The sequence below is a fragment of the Syzygium oleosum genome, unplaced genomic scaffold, assembly GCF_021117445.2.
Source record: "Syzygium oleosum isolate NSW1041296 unplaced genomic scaffold, Sole_v2.1 Sole_v2.23, whole genome shotgun sequence".
Taxonomy (NCBI): domain Eukaryota; kingdom Viridiplantae; phylum Streptophyta; class Magnoliopsida; order Myrtales; family Myrtaceae; genus Syzygium; species Syzygium oleosum.
In genome coordinates, this window is record NW_026607507.1 from 3,014,073 (window position 1) to 3,035,399 (window position 21,327).

The 21,327-nt window shown below is 38.7% G+C and overlaps 1 protein-coding gene across 6 annotated transcripts; it reads left to right on the plus strand.

Moving 5' to 3' along the window:
- Positions 1-5,164: 5,164 nt before the first annotated feature.
- On the plus strand, positions 5,165-20,231 carry LOC115682809 (probable serine/threonine-protein kinase SIS8). Of its 6 annotated transcripts, none has more exons than XM_056321544.1 (19): positions 5,169-5,444; positions 7,108-7,248; positions 7,569-7,610; positions 7,704-7,964; positions 9,211-9,414; positions 9,921-10,109; positions 10,217-10,476; positions 10,607-10,705; positions 11,856-11,945; positions 13,609-13,704; positions 14,846-14,932; positions 15,893-16,010; positions 16,956-17,250; positions 17,509-17,632; positions 17,726-17,745; positions 17,974-18,130; positions 18,779-19,067; positions 19,612-19,684; positions 19,796-20,231. In XM_056321544.1, the coding sequence occupies exons 4-19, from the start codon at positions 7,716-7,718 to the stop codon at positions 19,864-19,866; spliced, it is 2,421 nt and encodes an 806-aa protein (XP_056177519.1). In that variant the 5' UTR covers positions 5,169-5,444; positions 7,108-7,248; positions 7,569-7,610; positions 7,704-7,715; the 3' UTR covers positions 19,867-20,231. The 6 variants fall into 6 exon arrangements, with proteins under 6 accessions (XP_056177521.1, XP_056177520.1, XP_056177519.1 ...); XM_056321543.1 differs by having other exon boundaries at positions 5,171-5,444; positions 16,950-17,250; XM_056321546.1 differs by lacking the exon at positions 13,609-13,704 and having other exon boundaries at positions 5,165-5,444; positions 16,950-17,250.
- The last annotated feature ends 1,096 nt before the right edge of the window (positions 20,232-21,327 follow it).

Sequence of the window (21,327 nt, forward strand, 5' to 3'; positions counted from 1 at the left end):
AAAAGAAGCCGGGCCAATCTCCTTTTTTTTTTTTTGAAAAAAAGAAATCGATTGCACCCAATAAAAAAAAGTTTACAATGAAAATTAAAATTATTTTATTTTCTAATTCGATATTTTAATCATCGATCTCGTGAGTCACGAGGGCCTGTGATTTGATTAAGAACGTGGAGGTCTACTTTCCAAGGTTTGCTCGTGTTGAACCAAAGTGGACTTACCAAACGTAGGTTGCCTTGCCACCAATCTTTTGCCACTTGGCAGCGTTAGCTCGAGTCAAACTTCAGTTGCTTAGCCGAACTTCGAGACTCATCGAGTATTCTCGCCTAACAACTCCGATTGTTTTGAAAAAGAAATATCGTTTGAATTAATTAGTCAATAAAAATATTTTTATTATATTTTTTTATAAATAATTAATATCACGAAAATCCCTAATCGAAACAACCCGTGACAAATTTACCAAAAACTGATTTTTTGACAAAAAAAAATCTCAAACCGGTACACACGTGATAAATTTACCCTAAACTAATTTTTTGGCTATAAAAAACCCAAAACTAGACTCCCATAGTTCCGTTAAATTGGATTAATACCACGGAAAATCACAAATCGATACACCTATAAAAAACGGAGGGTAAAACCCCAAACTCGTGTCATCCAACTCAACAATTTGACGGTAAAATTTAACGGAAACTAACGGAGGGTAAATCTGTCACAAGTGTATTAGTTTGGAGTTTTTTGTTATCAAAAAATTAGTTTATTGCAAATTTATCACGGATATACCAGCTAGAGTTTTTCATGGATTAGCCCTTTTGTAAATGATAAAAATATTTTTCGTTCATTCATTTACATATTTAAAAAAATATTTTCCAAACAATGTATTTTTGCAAAATAAAGGCATCAAAAAGCTGTGATTCAAACTCTTTTTTTCTGTCCCAAAAAAAAAAAAAAAAAGGCACCGGCAATAGAGCCGAGTCAATGGCCGGATTCAGGCTGCTCTTTGTCTTAATGTCGCAACAATATATGCGCACGGGAGTTCACACCAACGTTGCCGTAAGATTCGGTCTTCGTTTCCTCGCGTTGTCTCCGTGAAAACAAGGCCTTAAAGTCCTTCGGTCGTGCTTGTCTTTTTCTCGTTGGAATGGGGGAAACGATTGGTAAGATATGAGACGAAAAAGCCTTTTGCCTTCCGAGTTGGACCAATGAACTGGACCGCACTCATCCAATTATTTCTGAATATTTATAAGGTGCTGAGCAATGGGTGTGTCGCGTTTGACTCAGATCCATCGGGGGTCGATCAGATTCAGATCCAATCTTTTGTATTGAAATGACGACCTATACAGATTCGTGTAATTATCGATTCGCGGAGCTCGAAAACCGATTCAGAGATTATGCGCATAGATATGCTCAAATAAAGAGCGAGCGCGCGAACATGCTTTGTCATTTTACCTTAAGTTTCAATATGGGAATGGTACCGAATCGTTTTTACTAGATTGCCATCGATATGGACACGATGAGAAACTTCTCATAAGTTAGGAGGCACAGAACAGTTTTAGGAAGTTTTACGGGGATGTCCTCCAATTGACTCAATACCCGTCTTTGCAGTTGGTGGCGTGATTATCAAACAGGCTCTAGGCCTATCGGGCCGTAGTAGGCCGCTAACCAATCCGCGAGCTGGGGCATGAATGGATGAATTACTGGTCACCTATCTGATTCTGAATCTGAGGTTTGGTCAAATTTAGCTAAGAGATTGCATGCTCATTTTAGGGAAGCCTTAACGTGTACCAGGAATGCAAGCATGTCTATTATTGGTATAGTGATTGATGCACGGTCCAGTTCCGGACAGCACATGAACCATATTGCCTACAACAATCAATCATTCGAAAGAAGGTTGAAGAGGCCATAGGGGCTACTATAAGCTATGTCCATTTCTCCTTTCTTTCACTCTCATGTAACTTCTGTACTCGCCACTGTGCTCTGTCGTTTGAGAGGCATTCATATCCCCACAAATCAGGCTAAGGTTGTGTGTGGTAATTAGGATAACGATTACTAGTTATGGAATTTCGGACACAATATTGTTCGTTACTTTTGATAATGCAATTATCGAAATACCGATTGCTATTAGGAGTGAGCATGATTTCAGGATAGAACTCGAAACCTGTAAATCTGACTAATGGGAACCTATAGATTCCAGGTTCCAAGGCACGCGGGGTAAGTTTCAGATTCTAAAAATTGGAAAATCTATTTCAACAGGTAGGTTCGAGATTCCAAAAACAAGTTTTTTTTATTTTTTCTTGGTTTATATCTTCGTATGATCTTGAGGTGTTCCACGATATTAGATGATAAGTGTATAATCTGGAACCGCTAGTTTGAACTTTCATTTTATGATTTGTTAATGTTTCATATTCTTCGTGTGTCTAAATATAAGTTGTGATTAATAGATCGTAGCAGCAAGTGGTGGTTACTAAATGTGATGATTCACTGTAATTATTCAATTAATAATACAGGTGAAATTTAAGTAGACCTTGGAACACATGGTAGGTTCCAGGTTCCGACGGGTAGGTTTTAATTTCCAAAAAATGAAGAACCTTTACCTGATGGTAGGTTCCAGGTTCCTTAGATTCCAGGTGGAACCTCTAAGGAACCTAGAACCGCTCATCCCCAATTGCTACGAACATTGCCACACATGAGAGGTCTGTTCATAACAGTATACTATGTATGCCAAGAGATCAATCTTCGCGTGCAAACTGGCTTTTCAAGAATTATTTTCAATTTTTAAGGCACGTCGTGCTGGGATGAGCCCAATGTCATAAAAGTGTCGGGCCATGCCAGCCAGTGTGCTAGGCCTGGCCAGGGATGCTCTGTGCCATGTTGTTCTCTTAAACTCGATTGTTTCTATGTATTTTTTAAAAGGGAAAAGACCACAAAAAACCTCAAATTATGCCACTTGTGACAAATTTATCCTGAACTTTTTTTTGTGACACGAAAAATTCAAAACTATGCCACTCGTGACACATTTATCCCACAATACTTTGGCCCACAAAAAAAAATTCAGGGTAAATTTATCACAAGTGGTATAGTTTGGGATTTTTTGGTGGTCTTTGTCCTTTTTAAAACAATTTTAAACACCGAATAGTTGTTTGTGGTAATTGAATTTTTTTAAATCGATATCTAACCGATGAATCAAATATTTAATTAATTTAACGAACTAGAAAAAGGGAAATAGTGCTCGAGCCCGGGGCACATGGGCTAGCACGACCCGTCGTCGTCGTCGCCAGCCACGCACGGCGCAGCGCATAAATCTGCCGCGCGAAAGCGAGAATATTCCAATAAAAAAAACCACGTTCCTCGGTATCACAATCACGACTCTCAAAGTCACGCCCGGTCGCCCGGACACGGCCCACGGCCGCTGCGAATAACAGTCTCGAAAGGAAAAGATTTGGAATTCCCCCACGTGCGAGGGGATCGGGAAGAATTTCTCATCGCGTGAAGCCAAAACGCGCACAGCAAGTCGAAGTTGGTCCACCATTTTCCTGGCGGGTACGAAAAAACAGAGCACTGCACATCAACAGTGGAAAAACACCTAACTCTCCGCTTTTGTTTGGTTGTGCGGTTGGTGTTGGTGTCCTCGTTCGTCGGAACGAAGGTCAAGAAACGCAGCAACGGAGAGAGATACGTACTTCGAACATTGATATAAGATGTGCATTCGTAATTATGGATACAACTTTCCAGGAAAAATTGTCCAAAAAAGTTCTAAACCTATTATACGACGGCCCATTTAGCCATAAACTTTTCGATTGTGCCAAGTCATTCATGGACATATCGCACGAGGGCCGATACAGTTCTAGACCTTTCAATTGTCCCAATTTAGTTCTAAACCTTTTAATGATTTGCCAATGTAGTCCTTCGGCCATTCTCGGCCAAAATTACCTAGAAGGATTGCAATAACAAATCGCGTTAAAAGGTTTAGAATTAAATTAACACAGTTGAAAGATTTATGACTAAATTGATTGCCGTACAATAGATTTATGACTAAATTGACGTAATTGAAAGGTTTATGACTGAATTGGCCGCCGTACAATAGGTTTGTGACTTTTTGGACAATTGTCTCCAACTTCTTCGACCTCCTTTTTCCACAATTGTATCGCCCGTACTTTGATATAAGATAAAAGAAGTACAGCCTCGCCGTAAATGAAAATTTTCTCATCAAAACGAGCTCAAATACCATGCCTCATTAGATCTCAAATCGCCGTTCAGATTATGAAACGAACTAAACCCGATGCACGCTACCTATAAGAGAAGATATATATTTGAAATGTTTTATTTTTATCGATCGATTTCTATCCTATACGTTACATTTGTTCCACGTCCCCATACAAGTCTTTATCCTCCTTCCCCGAACGCTTGCACTTCTATTCACAAGAATCACAGTCAATCATTCAAATGATAGATAAAATCGCATCTTAAAAAGTTAGTGAAGACAACACACGGTACTCTCAAGGGGTCACAGATCCATTGACTTCTATAAATCCAAATTTCTCTCATGAAATCTCATAATAAACTCTTCAAATCATTTCCGCGATACTTTAGTTATGTACCCGCACCAAAAAAAAAACCTTTTATTCTAATTATTTTTACCACACAAAAACTTGGCCTCGGCCGAAAGAAAAAAACTATAAAAAAAAAACCTAATATTTCCTTTTACCTCAATTAAGCGCTGCTTTTAACACATTTTGCCCCCTCTGGAAAAAGCAAAACGGTGGCGGGGAGCGAGTGTTTTTCTTCTCTTTTTCTTTTTCTTGTTTTTTTTTTACGGTAGGTTTCACGCGGAATGAAAAGTGCCAGTCAGTTGGGCGAGCCAACCCTTCGCCAGCTGGCTGTCGGAGAGTGGCCCCAGATCTCCCACGCTTTGCACGTGACTCCCCCCCCCCCCCTCTCTCTACACCCGCGAACAGAAACGAAGAAGAAGAAGCAGCAAAAAACAAAAGAAAAGAAGAAAAAGCCCATCGCTTTCCCCTTCCGCCGAGCATTTCCGTCCCTCATCGAACCCAAAAACGATCGAGTCCCATCTCCCTCCACAATCTCGCCTCGTTTCCATCTCTCTCCCTCTCTCTCTCTTTTCAATTCGCGCACACACGCGCACTCCCTCTCCCTATCTCTACAGAGCGCGAGAGACCGAGCCTGACCTCCTTCGCATCTCCAATATATATATATATATATATATATAACAACATCGATACGTACGTTGCCGTGGCCCCTCCCCTGTTCCATCTCCACCCCCCATCTCCCCCCTCGCTCTTCTCTCTTCTCTTCTCTTCTCTCCTCTCCTTGCTCCGGGCCGGAATCCGGCGAGATTGCTCGATGTAGACCGCGATGTGCCGGTGAAGTATTCCGAATGGTCTCGGTCGGTGCGGGCGAGCGCCTGCGCCTGCGAATGCGCGGATCTGCTGGCGGTAATATATTCTCTCTCTCTCTCTCTCTCTCCCTCGCTCCCTCTCCTGACCGCTCCGCGTCGGTGATCTCCCCGCCGTCGTCGCTGCGCGCGGCGATCGATTTCGCCGCTGCCGCTGCCGCGGTTGCTAGATTGTGAACGGTTTTCCGACTCGTCGAGCTGGTCTCTCCCCGCGCTTGGAGTCGCGTTCAATGCGATTCGCTTGGTGCGTGAATTTGAGATGGAGAATTTGATGGATTGGGCGGCGTTGCGCCCGGGGGGAAAAAAAGTTGAGTGTAGGATGTTCTGCTGCTGGAGATTTAGTCGGATTGAGTTTTCGTAGGGCTGATGTCGCGAATGTGATTCGAAGAGAGACGGAGACCTTTAGCTTGTTGGTTGAGCATTTCGATGGATGTGCTGAGCTCAATCTTTTTTCGATGCGGCGTGAAATCCCCTGTGATGCTGGTTACTCGATGTCCCCCCTGAGAGATAGTGGTGGTCTCATAGGTCGGCAATCTAGTCGCCGTGATCCTGGAAGCGAAACTCTGATTGATGCTACCTTTATTGTAGATGCACTAGCTATGGGGAAATCGTGAATGTGCTTTTGGTCGTTGAAACGTATTATAGTTTGTGGCAGATGCATTGCCAGTTCCATATGTCCTCAAATATGGAATGTCTATTGTCCGTGGATGCTCAAACTTAGTAATCTGAAGATGCTATAGTGGATGTGTCGGTTTGTCAGTGTCAGACTGATAAACCAATCGTTTTTTTGATGTTTCTACCTATCTTGGACGGTCAAAGTTTTTTCATTGCTTCTTGCAACATGATGGATTCAAAATGGTTTGGAGTGTTTGCACTTTATCACCATCCACCATGCTTGTTGCGTATTTTCAGCTTAAAGTTCTAATGGATGCACTTTACTGATGGTTATTTAAAACCGACCTATAACAGTAAATTTCTTCATCATATTTAGTTAAATGTGCATTGGTGCTACAGCTAGATCAATAACTATGCTGCGCATTTATGTTCTTTAATGTTAGCATTGGTTTTGCTTGCTGTTTGGTGATTGAACTAGACCATTTGTTTTTCACTGACACCGCTAACCATCAAGGACTGTTGGTATCAGTGAGAGAAAGCTAACTTAACTGGTGAATTAAGTATTAAGTCTATATATCACCTGCAAAGTCTGCTGCCTAGCATATCTTGTTTTGCATTTATTGTAGGAATAGTCCCTTCACTACACCCTTTGGAGGATGTTTAGAGTTGATTGATATTCTAAGAATCTCTGTTGTAGGGGCTCTGAGGCCTCTGATTAATCGCCCTTTTTTTAGACAGAATGTTTTACTTCATTTGGCATCTTAAAGATCTGGATGGAAGAAAGTGATTTACTGTATTGGTTTACTCCGCCGCTAAGTCTTAATGAGTTAAGGAAACATTTACTCAACCATCAGTTTTTTTGCTTCACGTATTTGTCCATCTCTTGATTTATAACGACAGAAAATAAGATGTATTTCTTGAAAAATGTAACACGATTACTTGCTGGTGTTGCTATCATAAAACTTCCGTTCTACTGCTTTTTGTCATGCCTATATTTGATGTTTAAAGTGCGAACTGACATTTTCGAAGGAATTTGAGTTTAATCTACAGATATTCATTTTTGTGGGTATACCTTTATAAACATACAGGAATTTTTTACTTTTTAACTTATGGATGAAAGAGGCTTGAGGATTGACACAACTTACTGCTGTGTAAATTGAGAGAATGTCAAAGAAACTGATTGGGGCATAAAACTCTTCACTAGATGCATGAAAAGGATGATGGTGAAGGTAGTGCTAAAACTTGATTTTACTTTACTCGATTTACTCTAAACTGTATGAATAATGTCAGATGTGATATTGGTCTTGGTGATTCAATATTTGCAATCTTCTATGAGACACACATGGCGGAGCCCTTAGATCTAGCCAAGCAAACCGGACTACTTTAGCCTATTGTGGCACGAAGCTGATGATATTACTTAGGCTTGGGATTTTGCTATCTTTTGTTACTGCTTTCTGCTTGTAGTAATTATTCTCACTTTAGTGTGGAACTCCATTGCTTATCTAGATTCCAGGTGTTCAATATGATCTTTTCTTCGTCTTTCTGTCAGGTCATATGGCCCCCAGCTCACTGAAGTTAGACCGAAAGATATGTATGAATCACTTTTCTGTTGTCTGAGAAGTACATTTAGCTAATAAGCTTTTTCTATGGGGTAAGAAGTGGGCAAAATGCTTTTGCATGTCAGAATTTTGAGGACATGGCAGAGACACGAGACGAGGCAGGGCCATCTGAGCAAGGGACTCCGACTGTTCCATGGTGGCCTTCAGATTTTATGGAGAAGTTTGCATCTGTTTCCTTGGGTTCTCAAGAAGAAAGTTTAAGTAACAAAGAATCGCCTAGGAATGCTGAGCAAGATGCAATGTCACCTCAGACAGCCTCCCAAATCCTTTGGAATACTGGAATGCTTTCCGACCCGATTCCAAATGGATTTTATTCTGTCATTCCTGTAAGAACTGGGGCTCATCATATGTTTTTTGTTTTATTCCCTGCTACCTGTGATTATGCTTAGGCGCCATTTTTGAAGCTTGATCTTATATTGGCTGGTGTAGGTAATAGCCTACGTTTGCACAATTAATAGAATTGTCTTGATATTTGTTGGTGTTATTAGATAGTGACCATCCGATTGCCTCACATTTTGGCTTATTGTAAATGTTTTTCCCTTCTTTCAGAAGTATTGTGATTTAGTTGTCATTTGTTTGCATCATGAATGGTTGAACTTGAAAACTAGAAACTGCTTAATTTGCAGTGCGCTTGACTTTAAATACATCGTTTTTTATTTTTAAATGTTTTTGTTAGATATAAATTTGGAAAGACACATGGAACTATAAGATTTACAAAGAGGTCTCGTACATCATACTAGCACTGTGAAGTTTAGTCCATGAGATCCTACAAATCAGTCAGATCTGAAGCTGCGAATTTTCTATATATAGCAAAGCTCCTCTAAGATACTCTCCAAGTCGTTGCTTTTGCTAGGTTAAAGTTAGTGGAAAGTGTATTGCTACATTTCTCTGTATTTTCTGGTAGCATCTTTGCTCCAGCTTTTTCCTCTTTTAAGTAGAAGAGTGTTATTTTACGGATTAATGGGATTGAAGCATAGGTAATGACTCTTCATACTGCCTCCTGTTTTTCATTGTTTATCTGGAACCCCTCTGCTGCTTTAATTTTACTTCGTTAGTTTCAGCCTTTGCAATGGTTAGCACCAACTGAAGTTTAAGTTTCATTTCTATCCTCAATATAATGTTTTGGATGATTTTTGGTAAACACAAGCTTAAGCATATTAAAAAGATTTCAACCAAATAAAGTACAGAAAATGCAAAAATTAGTTGACAAGTTTAGCTTGATCTTTCAGATTTGGTGCAAAAATGATCCCCTAACTGCATGTAGTGCAAATAATCAAATTTTTCGTACCTCCACCAAAGAGTTCACTTAATATGAGCTTTATTGTTTATGCAAGAGGAGTAATATAAACTGCTTCATTTCTGATTGAGTAAAATGTAAGATTCTTCATTTATTGGTTTTACCTCAAGAAGATTATTGTGTTCCCCACAATTTTGGATATTTTGCAGTGCTGTTTGATGTACTATTATATTGGTTCCTTTCCATGAAGTTTGCCAGATTCATATGACTTCTTATGGAACCTTAAGTTTTTGTTTTGGATATGGTCTGAAATTTGATCTTGGAACTTTGAGCAGGAGAAACGGCTCAAAGAGCATTTTGATAACATTCCCACACTGGAAGAGCTTCATGCACTGGGTGTGGAAGGCGTCAGAGCTGATGTCATTCTGGTAGACTTTAAAAAGGATAGAAAGCTGACTATGCTGAAGCAGCTGATGCTAACTCTGGTTAAGGGAGCAAATTCAAATCCTGCTGCAACAATTAAGAAGATTGCTGGACTGGTGTGAACTTTTGACAGTTGGTGATTATTATGCAAAATGCATTAGACATTCCTCCTCCCCAGCTCATACTATGCGCTGTTCCTCACCCTGTTCTTCTCCGTCCCCCCTCCTCCTTTCCAACATGATGAAATCCCTGGGGTTGCTTTGTACAGGGTTTGTGGCAAAATAACTGCATCATATTTGGATCTGCCAATACTGTCTTACATGGATAAACAATTGAAACAAGAAAACACAACACACGTGCACATAACCGTTTAAGAATTTCTAATTGTCCACACCCTGAACGGAGTTTATCATTCTGATGTTATCTTGGCCACAATAGCTTGAGTATCGTATTGTCATGTAGCTCTGTGGTCTTATTTATCTTGTTACGATTAAGTTGTTGCGGTTACACTTTGAAACGTGCACATACACCCATGTATTTCTCTTGTTGAGGTCATGCGTATGCTTTCTTATTGCAGAGAAAACTTATAGTTAGTTGGCCACTGATGCTATTGCCTGAACAGGTTTCTGATGTTTATAAAAGGCCAAATGTGGAGAGTCCTGCAAAAGCTGCACTAGAGGAGAGCTCCCACATGTTTGAGAACCGTGTTGTCCAGATGTTGGGGCAAATAAAGCATGGTTCATGTCGTCCTCGAGCTATTTTGTTTAAGGTTCTTGCAGATACAGTAGGCCTTGAAAGTAGGCTCATGGTGGTAAGTTTCCTCTTGGAAATATGCTTTGTTTTTAATTTTTATAATTCACACAGAATAATTAGTTTTCAACTTACTAACTAGTTTCTTGAAAATGATTCTCTTCTCAGGGATTACCAAATGAGGGGGGTGTTGAGTGTGTTGACTCGTATAAGCACATGTCTGTGATGGTTACATTGAATTCAGTGGAACTGCTTGTGGATCTTATGCGATTTCCAGGCCAACTGATTCCCCGTTCAACTAAGGCCATCTTTATGACCCATATCTCTGCAGCAGGGGAAAGTGATTCCGCAGAAAATGATTCCTGTGATTCACCGCTTGAACCAAATAGCCCCCTCTATGGATATTCAGAGAAGGTGGATCCTGAAAGGTTAGTGTCTTGTATTTAGTTCACTCAACAAGAAATTGGTACTGAAAACTTCTATTGCTTGTGTAAAGTCATCATGGATATGCTTCATGGAAATCATTTTTCTCTTCTAACTTCCCGATTCATATCATAGTGCTGACAAAGATGAAAGATTGCAATTCCATCGAAGATTAGAGGCCTCGAATATTTCTGGTCGGTCCTTGAGAGATCTGATGATCGACAGGAAGTTGAGGTGAACATATCTCTCTCTCTCTCTCTCTCTCTCTCTCTCTCTCTCTCTCTCTTTCTCTCTCTCTCTCTCTCTCTCTCTCTCTCTCTCTCTCTCTCTCTCCCACACACACATGGGCGTGCGCACATGAAAGAAAAGCGTTGTACTAGTCGAGTCAATATAGTTTCCGGTTTGACCCCATGCTCGCCACTTAAAACTTGACTATAACTCAAGTTAGTGACTTTTTGTACTCTTGCTCGACTAAAGAAATAGAGATAGTCTGGTTGGACTTGTCAGACTCGAGTCAAATTGTCTGAATTTGCTTGATAAGTATATTAAGGAGCACCAAAAGGGGCCTCTTGTTTTTGAACTAGAAGCTAGAAAAGTATCTAAAAAAATTGACTCACTGTCAAAAGAGCTGCCACAACAATGCCAAAAACAATGTGGTTGAAGGCCAACTGTCGTGTACTACACCTATGGAGCTTTCCTCATTTTGAAAAACGCTGCCTACTACTTTCCTTTGATTAATATCAAAAACTAAGCAAGGGATCAGAAACAAACAAACAAACAAGCTTTTCCTATCTTTACACCACCTCAGCCCGGAAAGTTAAGAGTTCCTCTCCAAGAGACCCTGCAACAACCCATCTAATCTGGAAAAGTGACAACTGTATTCTCAAGTCTTCAAACTTTCAGGTGTCAAAGGAGTAGATGATAAACACATTCTGATTGTGCTTACAAAGAAAATGCTAATATTCAAATTTTACAAACAGCAATCAAATCATTGGGAGAGGGATCAAGTAATTATTCCCTGCTGTGCCACTTTCATGTTCAAACAAATAATGAAGAACCATAAAATTCAAGATGACCCGGTGGTATAGATTTTAGTCAACAATGAGTTGGAACCTGTCATCCTGAACAAAAGATTTTCCAGTCCAATGATCACTTATTGAAATGGATTATGAAAAAAGAACAACAAAATAACATTGTATTGTGAGTACCGCCAACCAAAATATCTCGAGAACAGTGATACAAAATTTGATTTCTGGATTCAAACTATGAAATCACGAGTAGCTCATGAGTAGTTGGATCCACCTACATCCCTGGACTGTGCAACTTTTCAACTTCGAGAGTAATAGTTTAGATTTATCAAATCCTTTTTTGTTGTTCCTCTCAGCTTATCACAGAGTGAACCAAACATTGCGAACACATTCTGGAGACGTAGTCGGAGAAAGGTTGTTGCTGAACAAAGGACTGCTAGTTCAAGGTTTTACGTTGCTTATTTATACATATATGTGATTGATAAATTCATTCTGGTTGCATTGAGGATATGTCAGGGGCTACTTAATTCCCATAGAAATAGCTCGCGAAAAATTACAGTGTCATTCTGAGAGTTGTGGAGTTGTCATTCTTGGCATTCTTGTTGTCTGAAGTAATGCTATTCTGAGAGTTTCAGATAAATCAGAATGTTTCACGTAGTACATAGATAATAGGAAAGATGTGGCTTAAGATGGCCTTGTGCAAGGCCTGTCCGGGGGTCATGTGTGCCATTGATCTCTGTGTATGGTTCCCCTATTTTAGTTTGCTTATTTATACATACTTGAGCCAGCTGTTGATAAATCTCATTTTGGTTGCATTGAGGATATAGCATATGGTACTTCCCATAGAAATTGCTTGCAAGAAATTACAATGTCTTCACTCGTGGAACTGTCTTTCTGAATCCTGGACATTCTTCTTGTTTGAAATTATGCTTTTCTGAGAGGTTCAGATAAATGGGAATATTTCACAAAGTACATAAATATTAGGAAGGATGTTGGTGAAGATGGCCTTCTGCACGGCCTGGCAGGGTGTCAAGTGTACCATTGATTTTTTTGTGTATGGTTCCCCTACTGTTCCATTTCTCTTCTGCGCAAGATTGTGTCAAGTGTACCATTGAGGACAGAGATTTAGACTCTGCTTTTGCATGTGCATGGCCGAGCTGGGTGAGGTGGGATAGATAGGGGAAGAAAAAGAAGTATGATATAGTGATCTGAGTGCTGACCAAGCTAAACTGAAAATATAGGCTTGCAGGCTTTTGAATGGGCTCTAGTCTGAACCAAGCCAGCTTCTGTGAAGTTAGTTGCAAATTAGTTCTTTCTATGTGCTCTAGTTTGCATATATGTACATGTCAGTATATGTGAAACAAATTGCTGCTACTTGAATTGTTCTCTTTTTCATGTTGTACCTGGTATCGTGTCATCTCTAATCTTTTAAGTGCAAAGAATCATAAATGGCATGCACTAATTTCCGTACATTTTTATCCTTTTTCTCCATGGTTCTAGTTACCTCTGCTTGTCTATCTTAGGCAAGTTTGCATTTAAGCAATTTGACTTTACGGACTCCACAGCTGTCAGATGCTTCTGTGTATTTCCATTTCAACAGCCGATATCAAAGGAATTTTTGGTCTATTTATAAACTATCATTTTTTTACTCTGTAATTTGGAAGCTTACAATGGATATTTACTCTGGTGGCATTGGGATTATTTAATTACAATCAAGTACAGATTTTAGACTCGACCGAAAGCCAAGAAATTTGAAATCTCAATTCTCTCTCTATTAGTTTCAATTAGGACAGAAGATTAGTGCGTTCAATCTTGCTCTATGACAAACGAAAGCCCTAGAATTTGGGATAGGTTTCATCAATTGGAGATACAAAATGCAAAACTATGAAATAGCGGTAAAGTTATAACAACACAAAATCGGGGGATAAATGCACCTACTTTTTTGTTGGATGATGCTTGTCGAGGTTGATCGTCTCAGGTCATTGATAGTTTGGTCGAGCAATTTTTTTTTTCATCAGTAGATGTACCTTAATATTATGCATGAGGAAAACTACTAAAATTATGTGCACACAGTGTTATATGTATTTTATATTATTTTTGTTTTTTCAGCCCAGAGCATCCGTCTCTTCGAATTCGTGGACGGTCAATGCTAAGTGGTGATAGGAAGCTGCATAGAGATTTTGTCAATGAAGCAACTCTATCAAGGTTATTATGTTCAGTAATGTCATCTTTTTCTTTCGCATTTTATTTGAGCAAGGAAGTATTACCCTGGTATGCATGTTCACTTGAAGCTCCTAAAGGATCTTTGGCATTGGAGAGCACAATAGAATCTTTTTGCTTGAGTTTCTACCTTTGGTTGGTTCTAATCTTTTATTGTTACTGATGGTGTCTTTAGTTTCTGGAACTTGGTCTTTGATGTGATTGTTAGTTTATGTATTTGCACAACCATAGGTGCTAACTGTGATTGTTTCTTGTGCTCTCTTCTTTGCCCAACATCATGGTTTAAGAATTTGTGGGCTGGATTGCATACAAATCATTAAATTTACTCTAATATGTAGTTTAGAAGATAAACAGTTGTTGGAACTTTCTTCTTTGTTAGATGTCATTTGGGTTTATCAAGTAAATAGCTCTTTTATATTTAAAAAGAAAGGGGAAAGAAAGAAAAAAGAGAACGGATAACTCCACGGTAAGCACTCCTGTATGATTGGCTATACTTCCTGATTTTTCTATATATATGGGAGATGCATTAAATTCTTTGAAGCTGTATCTTTTCGTGGAAAAACGGATCCTCATTCAGATTATCCATTCTCTTTGGGACAACCAGTAAAGTTGTTCAAATCTTGGCTCGCCAAGGATGAGGTTTGAATTTGTAACAACTAAGAGCTTACAATTAATCACAGCAGCTTATTGCATTTTTTTATTGCCAGTTATACTTTAGCTAATAATTAATTATGCTTTCATGGTACATTTAGTGTATTCTCCTGTAATATTAAGTATTGGTTTTGTTAACTATCAGCCTACTTCCTCATAATTTCACATTTCTTATTTCTGCCTTCACTACTTATACATGATGTCGAAGTTATGCTCCTATCTTGGATTTTGTGTCCGATCTTTGTGTATTGGATACATTTTGGCTCTGACTCCTGTGGTAAGTGAATATTTGCTGAGCTGCTTAATTCAGAAAGAAAGTTGACTGACTTTGTTACTAGGACAGATTTCAGTCTTTGATTCTGTATGTGTGCTCCGGTTAATGAGTCTACGTCTGAATCTGAATCCAACTGCCGTCCATGAATTGCTTAGGTCTTTACTTTAATATCAGCTTATCTAAAATCGAAACATACTGCAGGTCAGAAGGTGCATCCACTTCAGAAGCTCGGAGGATAAGAAGAAGAAGCATAAGCATCACCCCAGAGATTGGCGATGATATTGTAAGGTTGGTGTTTTACTTTCATTCTTTTTTTGTTCCAGGACTACTATGTTCATGTGAATCAACATCATGGGAAGAAAAAATCTATCTTTTGCTCATTTGTTAAACTACTTCAATGTGGTTATGCTATCAACGAAAAAAGAAAAAGGGTAGGTTTTTCCCTTTTATTTTGGGAAGAAACGATGGTCCTTTCTTGTGTATCTCTTATCATCTTCTTTCCCAAAGTATTAGCTAATCTAAGTTCAATGCATGACAAATGTACTAGAAACAGTATCATCTGACACTCTTAGATGTACAATTTAACAAGTAAGCTGCAACAGCTCATGCAAAGACAGAGAGACTTTGCATGATTTGAGGATTCAGTAATATGTGCTTGGAGAAGCATGAAGTTCATGCCACAGCCAAGGAATGTGCTTAGAGAAGCAAAAGAAGTTGGAATATGAAGTTCATGCACAGCCTAGGAATGTCCTTCTGTCAATACATATGTTTTATTCTGGATTCTGGAATATTTTCTCCTTATCTTGTGTAGTGAAGATTTTCCAACTATGAAGTTAATATCCAGTAACCTCTTTGGTTGTAGAGAGATAAAGGGTTGAGTGACCCTCTTTCCTCTTAGGCTCTGAGCCAATTGAACTTTGGCTTTTTGTGAAGATTTGTCTCTCTATGAAGTTCAGCAACAGCATCCAGAGATTTAATATTTTGAAATTGCAGACAGGGCATGTATCTAACAAAAAGAACTGACGTAATACAATCTAGATTAGTGCCTTCACTATTAGATGGTCACAAAGAGTAAGAAGCATAGCCACCTCCCATCTACAAAAGTATCACGTGTATTGCTTTGTTAGGTTGTTGATTAGTTGCCAATTCTATAGCTTAATCAACATTCTAAGGACTAGTTGTACTTGTTTTTGTTAATTCTTCAGTTGGCATCTTCCTATTTCTCAGCACATACAGATAATAATGCAGGGCTGTGCGGGCAATGAATGAGACACTGAAGCAAAATCGACTACTGAGAGAACAAGGGAATGATAGGTCATTCTCTTATACTTCAGATGAAAGAAATAGCAAAGATCTACAGAAAGATGTACGGTTTCCATATAACCGTCTGCTATCATATCCTTGTCTGTCTTGTGTGATTTTGATTTCTTGGGGAGGCTGCATCAATATTCGCACTGTCCATTTAATATTTTCTAGCACCAATGAATGGAAGAACAAAATCATAATCATGATTTTATCAAGAAGGAACTGCAAATGTTTGCTTTGTGTCATGTCTTATTTTTTCCATGGTTACTCATGCTGTGTGACTTTTATTTCACGTGCTTGCTTGAAGGTGAATCTTTTCTGCGTACAATCTGCATATATTTCGTGCTTCTCTTGTTGTTGTTGTTTCTAGTGCTTAGGTCAGGCATGTGTCTCTGGCTATGAAGGTTTGTTTTCTTTAAGACAACAAAGAGTGTTTTGTTGCTTCAGCTCTTTAGTCTGACTCTCTATGTCAATCATGTAAGTCTCTTCTCTTCTAAAATACACTTGTCTCGGCTTGATTAGCTTGAAATATATTTGCACATAATCTTTTCTTTTGTACAATATTACATGGCACAACTGGTATAATTTTGGGTTTCCATATGAAATTATTGCTGATGTGGTTTTACATTTTCTTGGTTTTCATCATTCTTGTCATTTCTAATGCATTTATCATTTTGCTGGCTATCAAGCATGACATATTGACTACTAAGAAAATTGTGTTTACAATGTATGAGCACCGTTATTGACCACTCTCATGGACTACTGTTACAATTGCCATATTTTTATGGAATTGATGACTGCCATCCCATTGCAACGACATACTGATCGCAGACCACATTTACAGTGACATGCTTATTCTAGTTAAATCTATATTCCTGGTAGAGATTTTTGGAACTGTTTCCACATTGCTATGTGGAATGTATATGACAGGAACAATTAACTTTTTTGTTCGTTTTATGCTGATTGCGAGCAAAATGTGATTTTTATTTCTTTGTTCTAGCCTCAGGCATCAAGTTTTCATTTTGATGCTCATAATGAAGTCTCTGGTGGAGTATCTCCGATGTATGATCGGGAGACTGTAAGTTCCCAGAAGGCTATATCATTGCCCTCATCTCCTCATGAGTTCAGAAGTCAATCTTCTGAGAGAAGCCTTGTAGCAAACTATCCTCGAAACAACGAAATGTTTTCGACTTGGAATAAAGTTCTGGAATCTCAAATGTTCAATAACCAGCCTTTACTTGCTTATCAAGAGTGGAATATTGATTTTTCAGAATTGACCGTTGGGACTCGTGTTGGGATAGGTAAGTATGTATCATATCTTTCTCTGCTTTTTTGGGATCTTTTCGTTCTTTTGCTCTTTATCTTTGCATTTACCGAATGTTCTACAATCAATGATTCTGAGGAAATTTATGATAGTTCCTCATGATTATGGTGCCATTCCACATTCACAACTTTGGTTCCAAATGTGTACATTAAGTACTCTGGTCAGAAATTATTAGCTCATTGAATTCTAAAGTCTCCGGATAATCTAAATGTGAAATTGATTTGTCTAAGCATAGGGTTCTTCGGGGAAGTTTTCCGTGGCATGTGGAATGGGACAGACGTTGCTATTAAGGTTTTCCTAGAGCAAGATCTTACTGCTGAAAACATGGAAGATTTCTGCAACGAGATTTCCATTCTAAGGTTTGTGACACTGGCCTGTTGATTATCTTATCCTCAAGGTGTATCTATCTGACTTCATGTGCTTGTTCTATGCCTACATGGATCACCATTCAGCCGTCTTCGACATCCTAATGGTAATATTCTTTTCTTGCTTGTCCTTGCACTCCATATAAAGAGAGTAGTTGGTATTTGGAGCATATGCAGAGAGGGGATTATGTATATGGAGCATCAATCGAATATTTCACTAAGAATTCTTACTGTTTTACACTGTTCACTATTCCCATTGCCAATGGAAGCTCAAATTATTTAACCTATCTTGGGCTAATATCTAGCAAATAAAGCAACCTATTCCGTCCTTGCAGTGATATTATTTTTGGGGGCGTGCACGAGGCCTCCACATCTTTCTATGGTAACCGAATACATGGAGATGGGCTCCTTGTACTATTTGATCCATTTGAGTGGTCAGAAAAAGAAGCTTAATTGGAGGCGGAGACTTAAAATGATACGTGATATATGCAGGTTTGTGTGATTCCTCAAACATCAAAGATTTTTATTATGGCTTGCATTCAAGTATTAATTTGAATTATTGTCATGGCATAAAAATAATTGGGCTCGATAAAACTCAAGGGGAATATCCTCGTTAGTAAGATAACTATGTCCAACTTACGGGGACAAGATGCTACATCTTGCATTGAAAAGATATGTCTTGCCTTTCAGTTCTTGGCATTCGAACTCCTTGAGTTTAGAGACAAATATGTACAAGCAGAACAGTATTGAGAGTCTTGTCAATTTTTTTTCAATCAACTCAATGGGGATGCACATGATGCCACTCGTTAAAGTAAGGAATGCTTACCAAGGGTATTATTGAGTTAACTCCATGGACTCAGCGAAATTTTTTTACTTGAACTTCATACAAATCTTCTACCAGTGTCAAGTGATTTTAATGGAACAGGCAATCATGTTCTTCTCAAGATAGCACTACAGTTCAATAACTTGATATTTATTCATTTAAGTTTGTATTTAGGTTTTTATGGAAGATTAATTGTTTGGAAATCAAACGGACGAAACTCTTAAAGCCAGACTTTATGTTGTGTTATTCTACTTTATCTTAGTTGCTGCTTAATTCTTTCATTTTTGTTGGTGTTGACGTGTGTACACCGGAAGCAGGGGGTTAATGTGCATACACCGGATGAAGATAGTACATCGTGACTTAAAAAGTGCCAATTGTCTTGTTAATAAGCATTGGACCGTGAAGATATGCGATTTTGGCCTATCAAGGATAATGATAAGCTCACCCATGAGAGACTCTTCATCTGCTGGAACACCAGAATGGATGGCTCCTGAACTTATACGCAATGAACCCTTCACCGAGAAATGTGATATCTTCAGCCTTGGGGTGATAATGTGGGAGCTTTGCACATTAAATAGACCATGGGAGGGTGTGCCACCAGAGAGGGTGAGTAGGCTGTTCTGACTTTACTACCGCATGATCCGTTTAGAGTTTCAGATTGTTTTGATTTGAGAGCAAGCAAGTCTTAGCTGTTGCTTAATTTCATCCGAAAGATTAACCTTTGCACATGACTCGGTTTGCTATGGCCATATAATATAATGTTGGGAGTTTTATCAAGTGCAACTGGCATGGGGGCACACAAATACTTGTGCATTTGAAAAGGAGATGATGAGGAGAAAGTGGGATTAGTTGTGATTGAAAAAGAAAGGGAAAAAGGACTCACTGCACGAGCGAAGGAGTGTTACCTAAGATAATCGTTTATTTGAATTACTGTAACTGCCTCCATTTCAACTTTCGAGTGCTATTGCTCAATGGTTTCAGATTTGCCGCAAAGAATAGCGCACGCCATAGTTGATGTATTGAAACAGACTCAAATGCCTACTTGTGTCGGTTTCTGAAATGCACACATTAACCATACTGTATTTAGGTTTTGTCTTTTTCTTCTGTGATCGGGGATGCGCGATATAATGTGGGTCCTCTGTGCTGTCAGGTGGTATATGCAGTAGCTAATGAAGGATCCAGGTTGGATATTCCCGAAGGTCCCCTCGGAAGGCTAATCACAGGTCCTCCTCGGTCCATACTCCAATTTTGACCTAACTTAAGAGAGTTTCATGTTGGTTCGCACTGAGTTATTTTTTGCAAAAGTCTGATCTTCTGTTGATGTGCCCTTGCAGATTGCTGGGCGGAACCGCAAGAAAGGCCGAGCTGTGAGGAGATTCTCTCCCGGTTGCTTGACTGCGAGTGATTCTCACCGCGACTGGGATTCTGCGGTTTGTGTACAGAAAGTCTGGAAGAGTTTTGACGCTGTCTTTTTCGGCTTTAACCTTGTAATCTGTAAAATGATTTTGCAAAATGAGCATAGAACGTCAAAGAGTTGGTCGTCCGGATCTTTTTTTCTTTCTTTTTGTGGTCCATGTTTTCGTCTTATGTGAGTGGAAAATTTCGGCTCATAATTGATTTTGGGCCAGGTTTGGCCGGGGTCGTCAAATTTGTATGGGAAAATGACGAGAATCAGCCGGAGAAACAGTGGAACAGGCGTGATTATGTTCAACTGTATAGTTGACAGGAGATCAGAGACTTGGCTAATCTAGTTTATTAATTGCCAGACGACATTATCCTTATCATATTGATTCATTATAACTAGCGAAATTGCTTTTCTACGGTTTAAAATGGCCTTTTGAAAAAGATAAAAATCAAAGGAGGAAAAAGGACGGCATCGATATTTTGTACGGCGATTGTTTTTGTATGAAAATTTTTCAAACAATCTTTTAAATGCCGCAAGTTTTGGAAACCAATTACTTGAGCCACTTCGGCAAATCTGATGTGGTTCGCCGCGGGAATCACTTACATGGAGGCTGGAGGCATGTAGAAAGTATTGGCATAGAAATTATCGTTCATAATGTTTTGGCACTAATTTGTTTATCTATAAAACTTTTGCTCTAACATTTTCTAAATTAGAAAATTTATAAAACGGTGATGTGAGCCAAAAGCAATATTTGCCTTGTGAATGTTACGGGTGCGTTCGTTTCTTGGAAAATGAGCGATCTAGAAAACATTTTTCGAAAAATGATCGCTTATATTTTTTAAAAAAATAAATGAATGGAAGCTTTTTTCATTGTCCAGGAAAATAGTTAGGTATAGATTGTTATTGATGATGAAAATATTTTTCGTTGACTAATTTTTCTAAATAATACAAGCAATCATTTTTCGAAAAATATTTTTCAAATCACTCATTTTCCGTGAAACGAGTACACTCTCCAACTCTATCGTTGTCTTTCTTTGTTCTTTGTTTTTTTAGACTCCAAAGAAAAATCACGGAGCAAATATTTTCTCCGAATAATTTTATTTTACTGTCACAAAGATTTGTTTGCTTTCCTAGAAAAAAAAGAAGTAAGTAAAATTTTCATCACCTCTCGTAACGTTGCGCTTGTTTCTTCTCTAATGTTGCTCTGTTTTGAGATTGAACAACTACATGTCTGTGATTAACAATGCGGATCAATGCTAGGGGGAAAGTTTGGAACCAATTTAACCCCAATCAACATTATTGTTATAAAAGCCAAAACTTTAAACAGACGTCACTTTAGTGCCGAAATTTTACGAACGACTAATTTAATGCCAAAACTTTGTAAAAGCTATCCATCTAAGCAACTCCGATAAGCTACGCCAATCTTTTATGATCAGATTTTCCGTCGCTAGAGTCATTTAA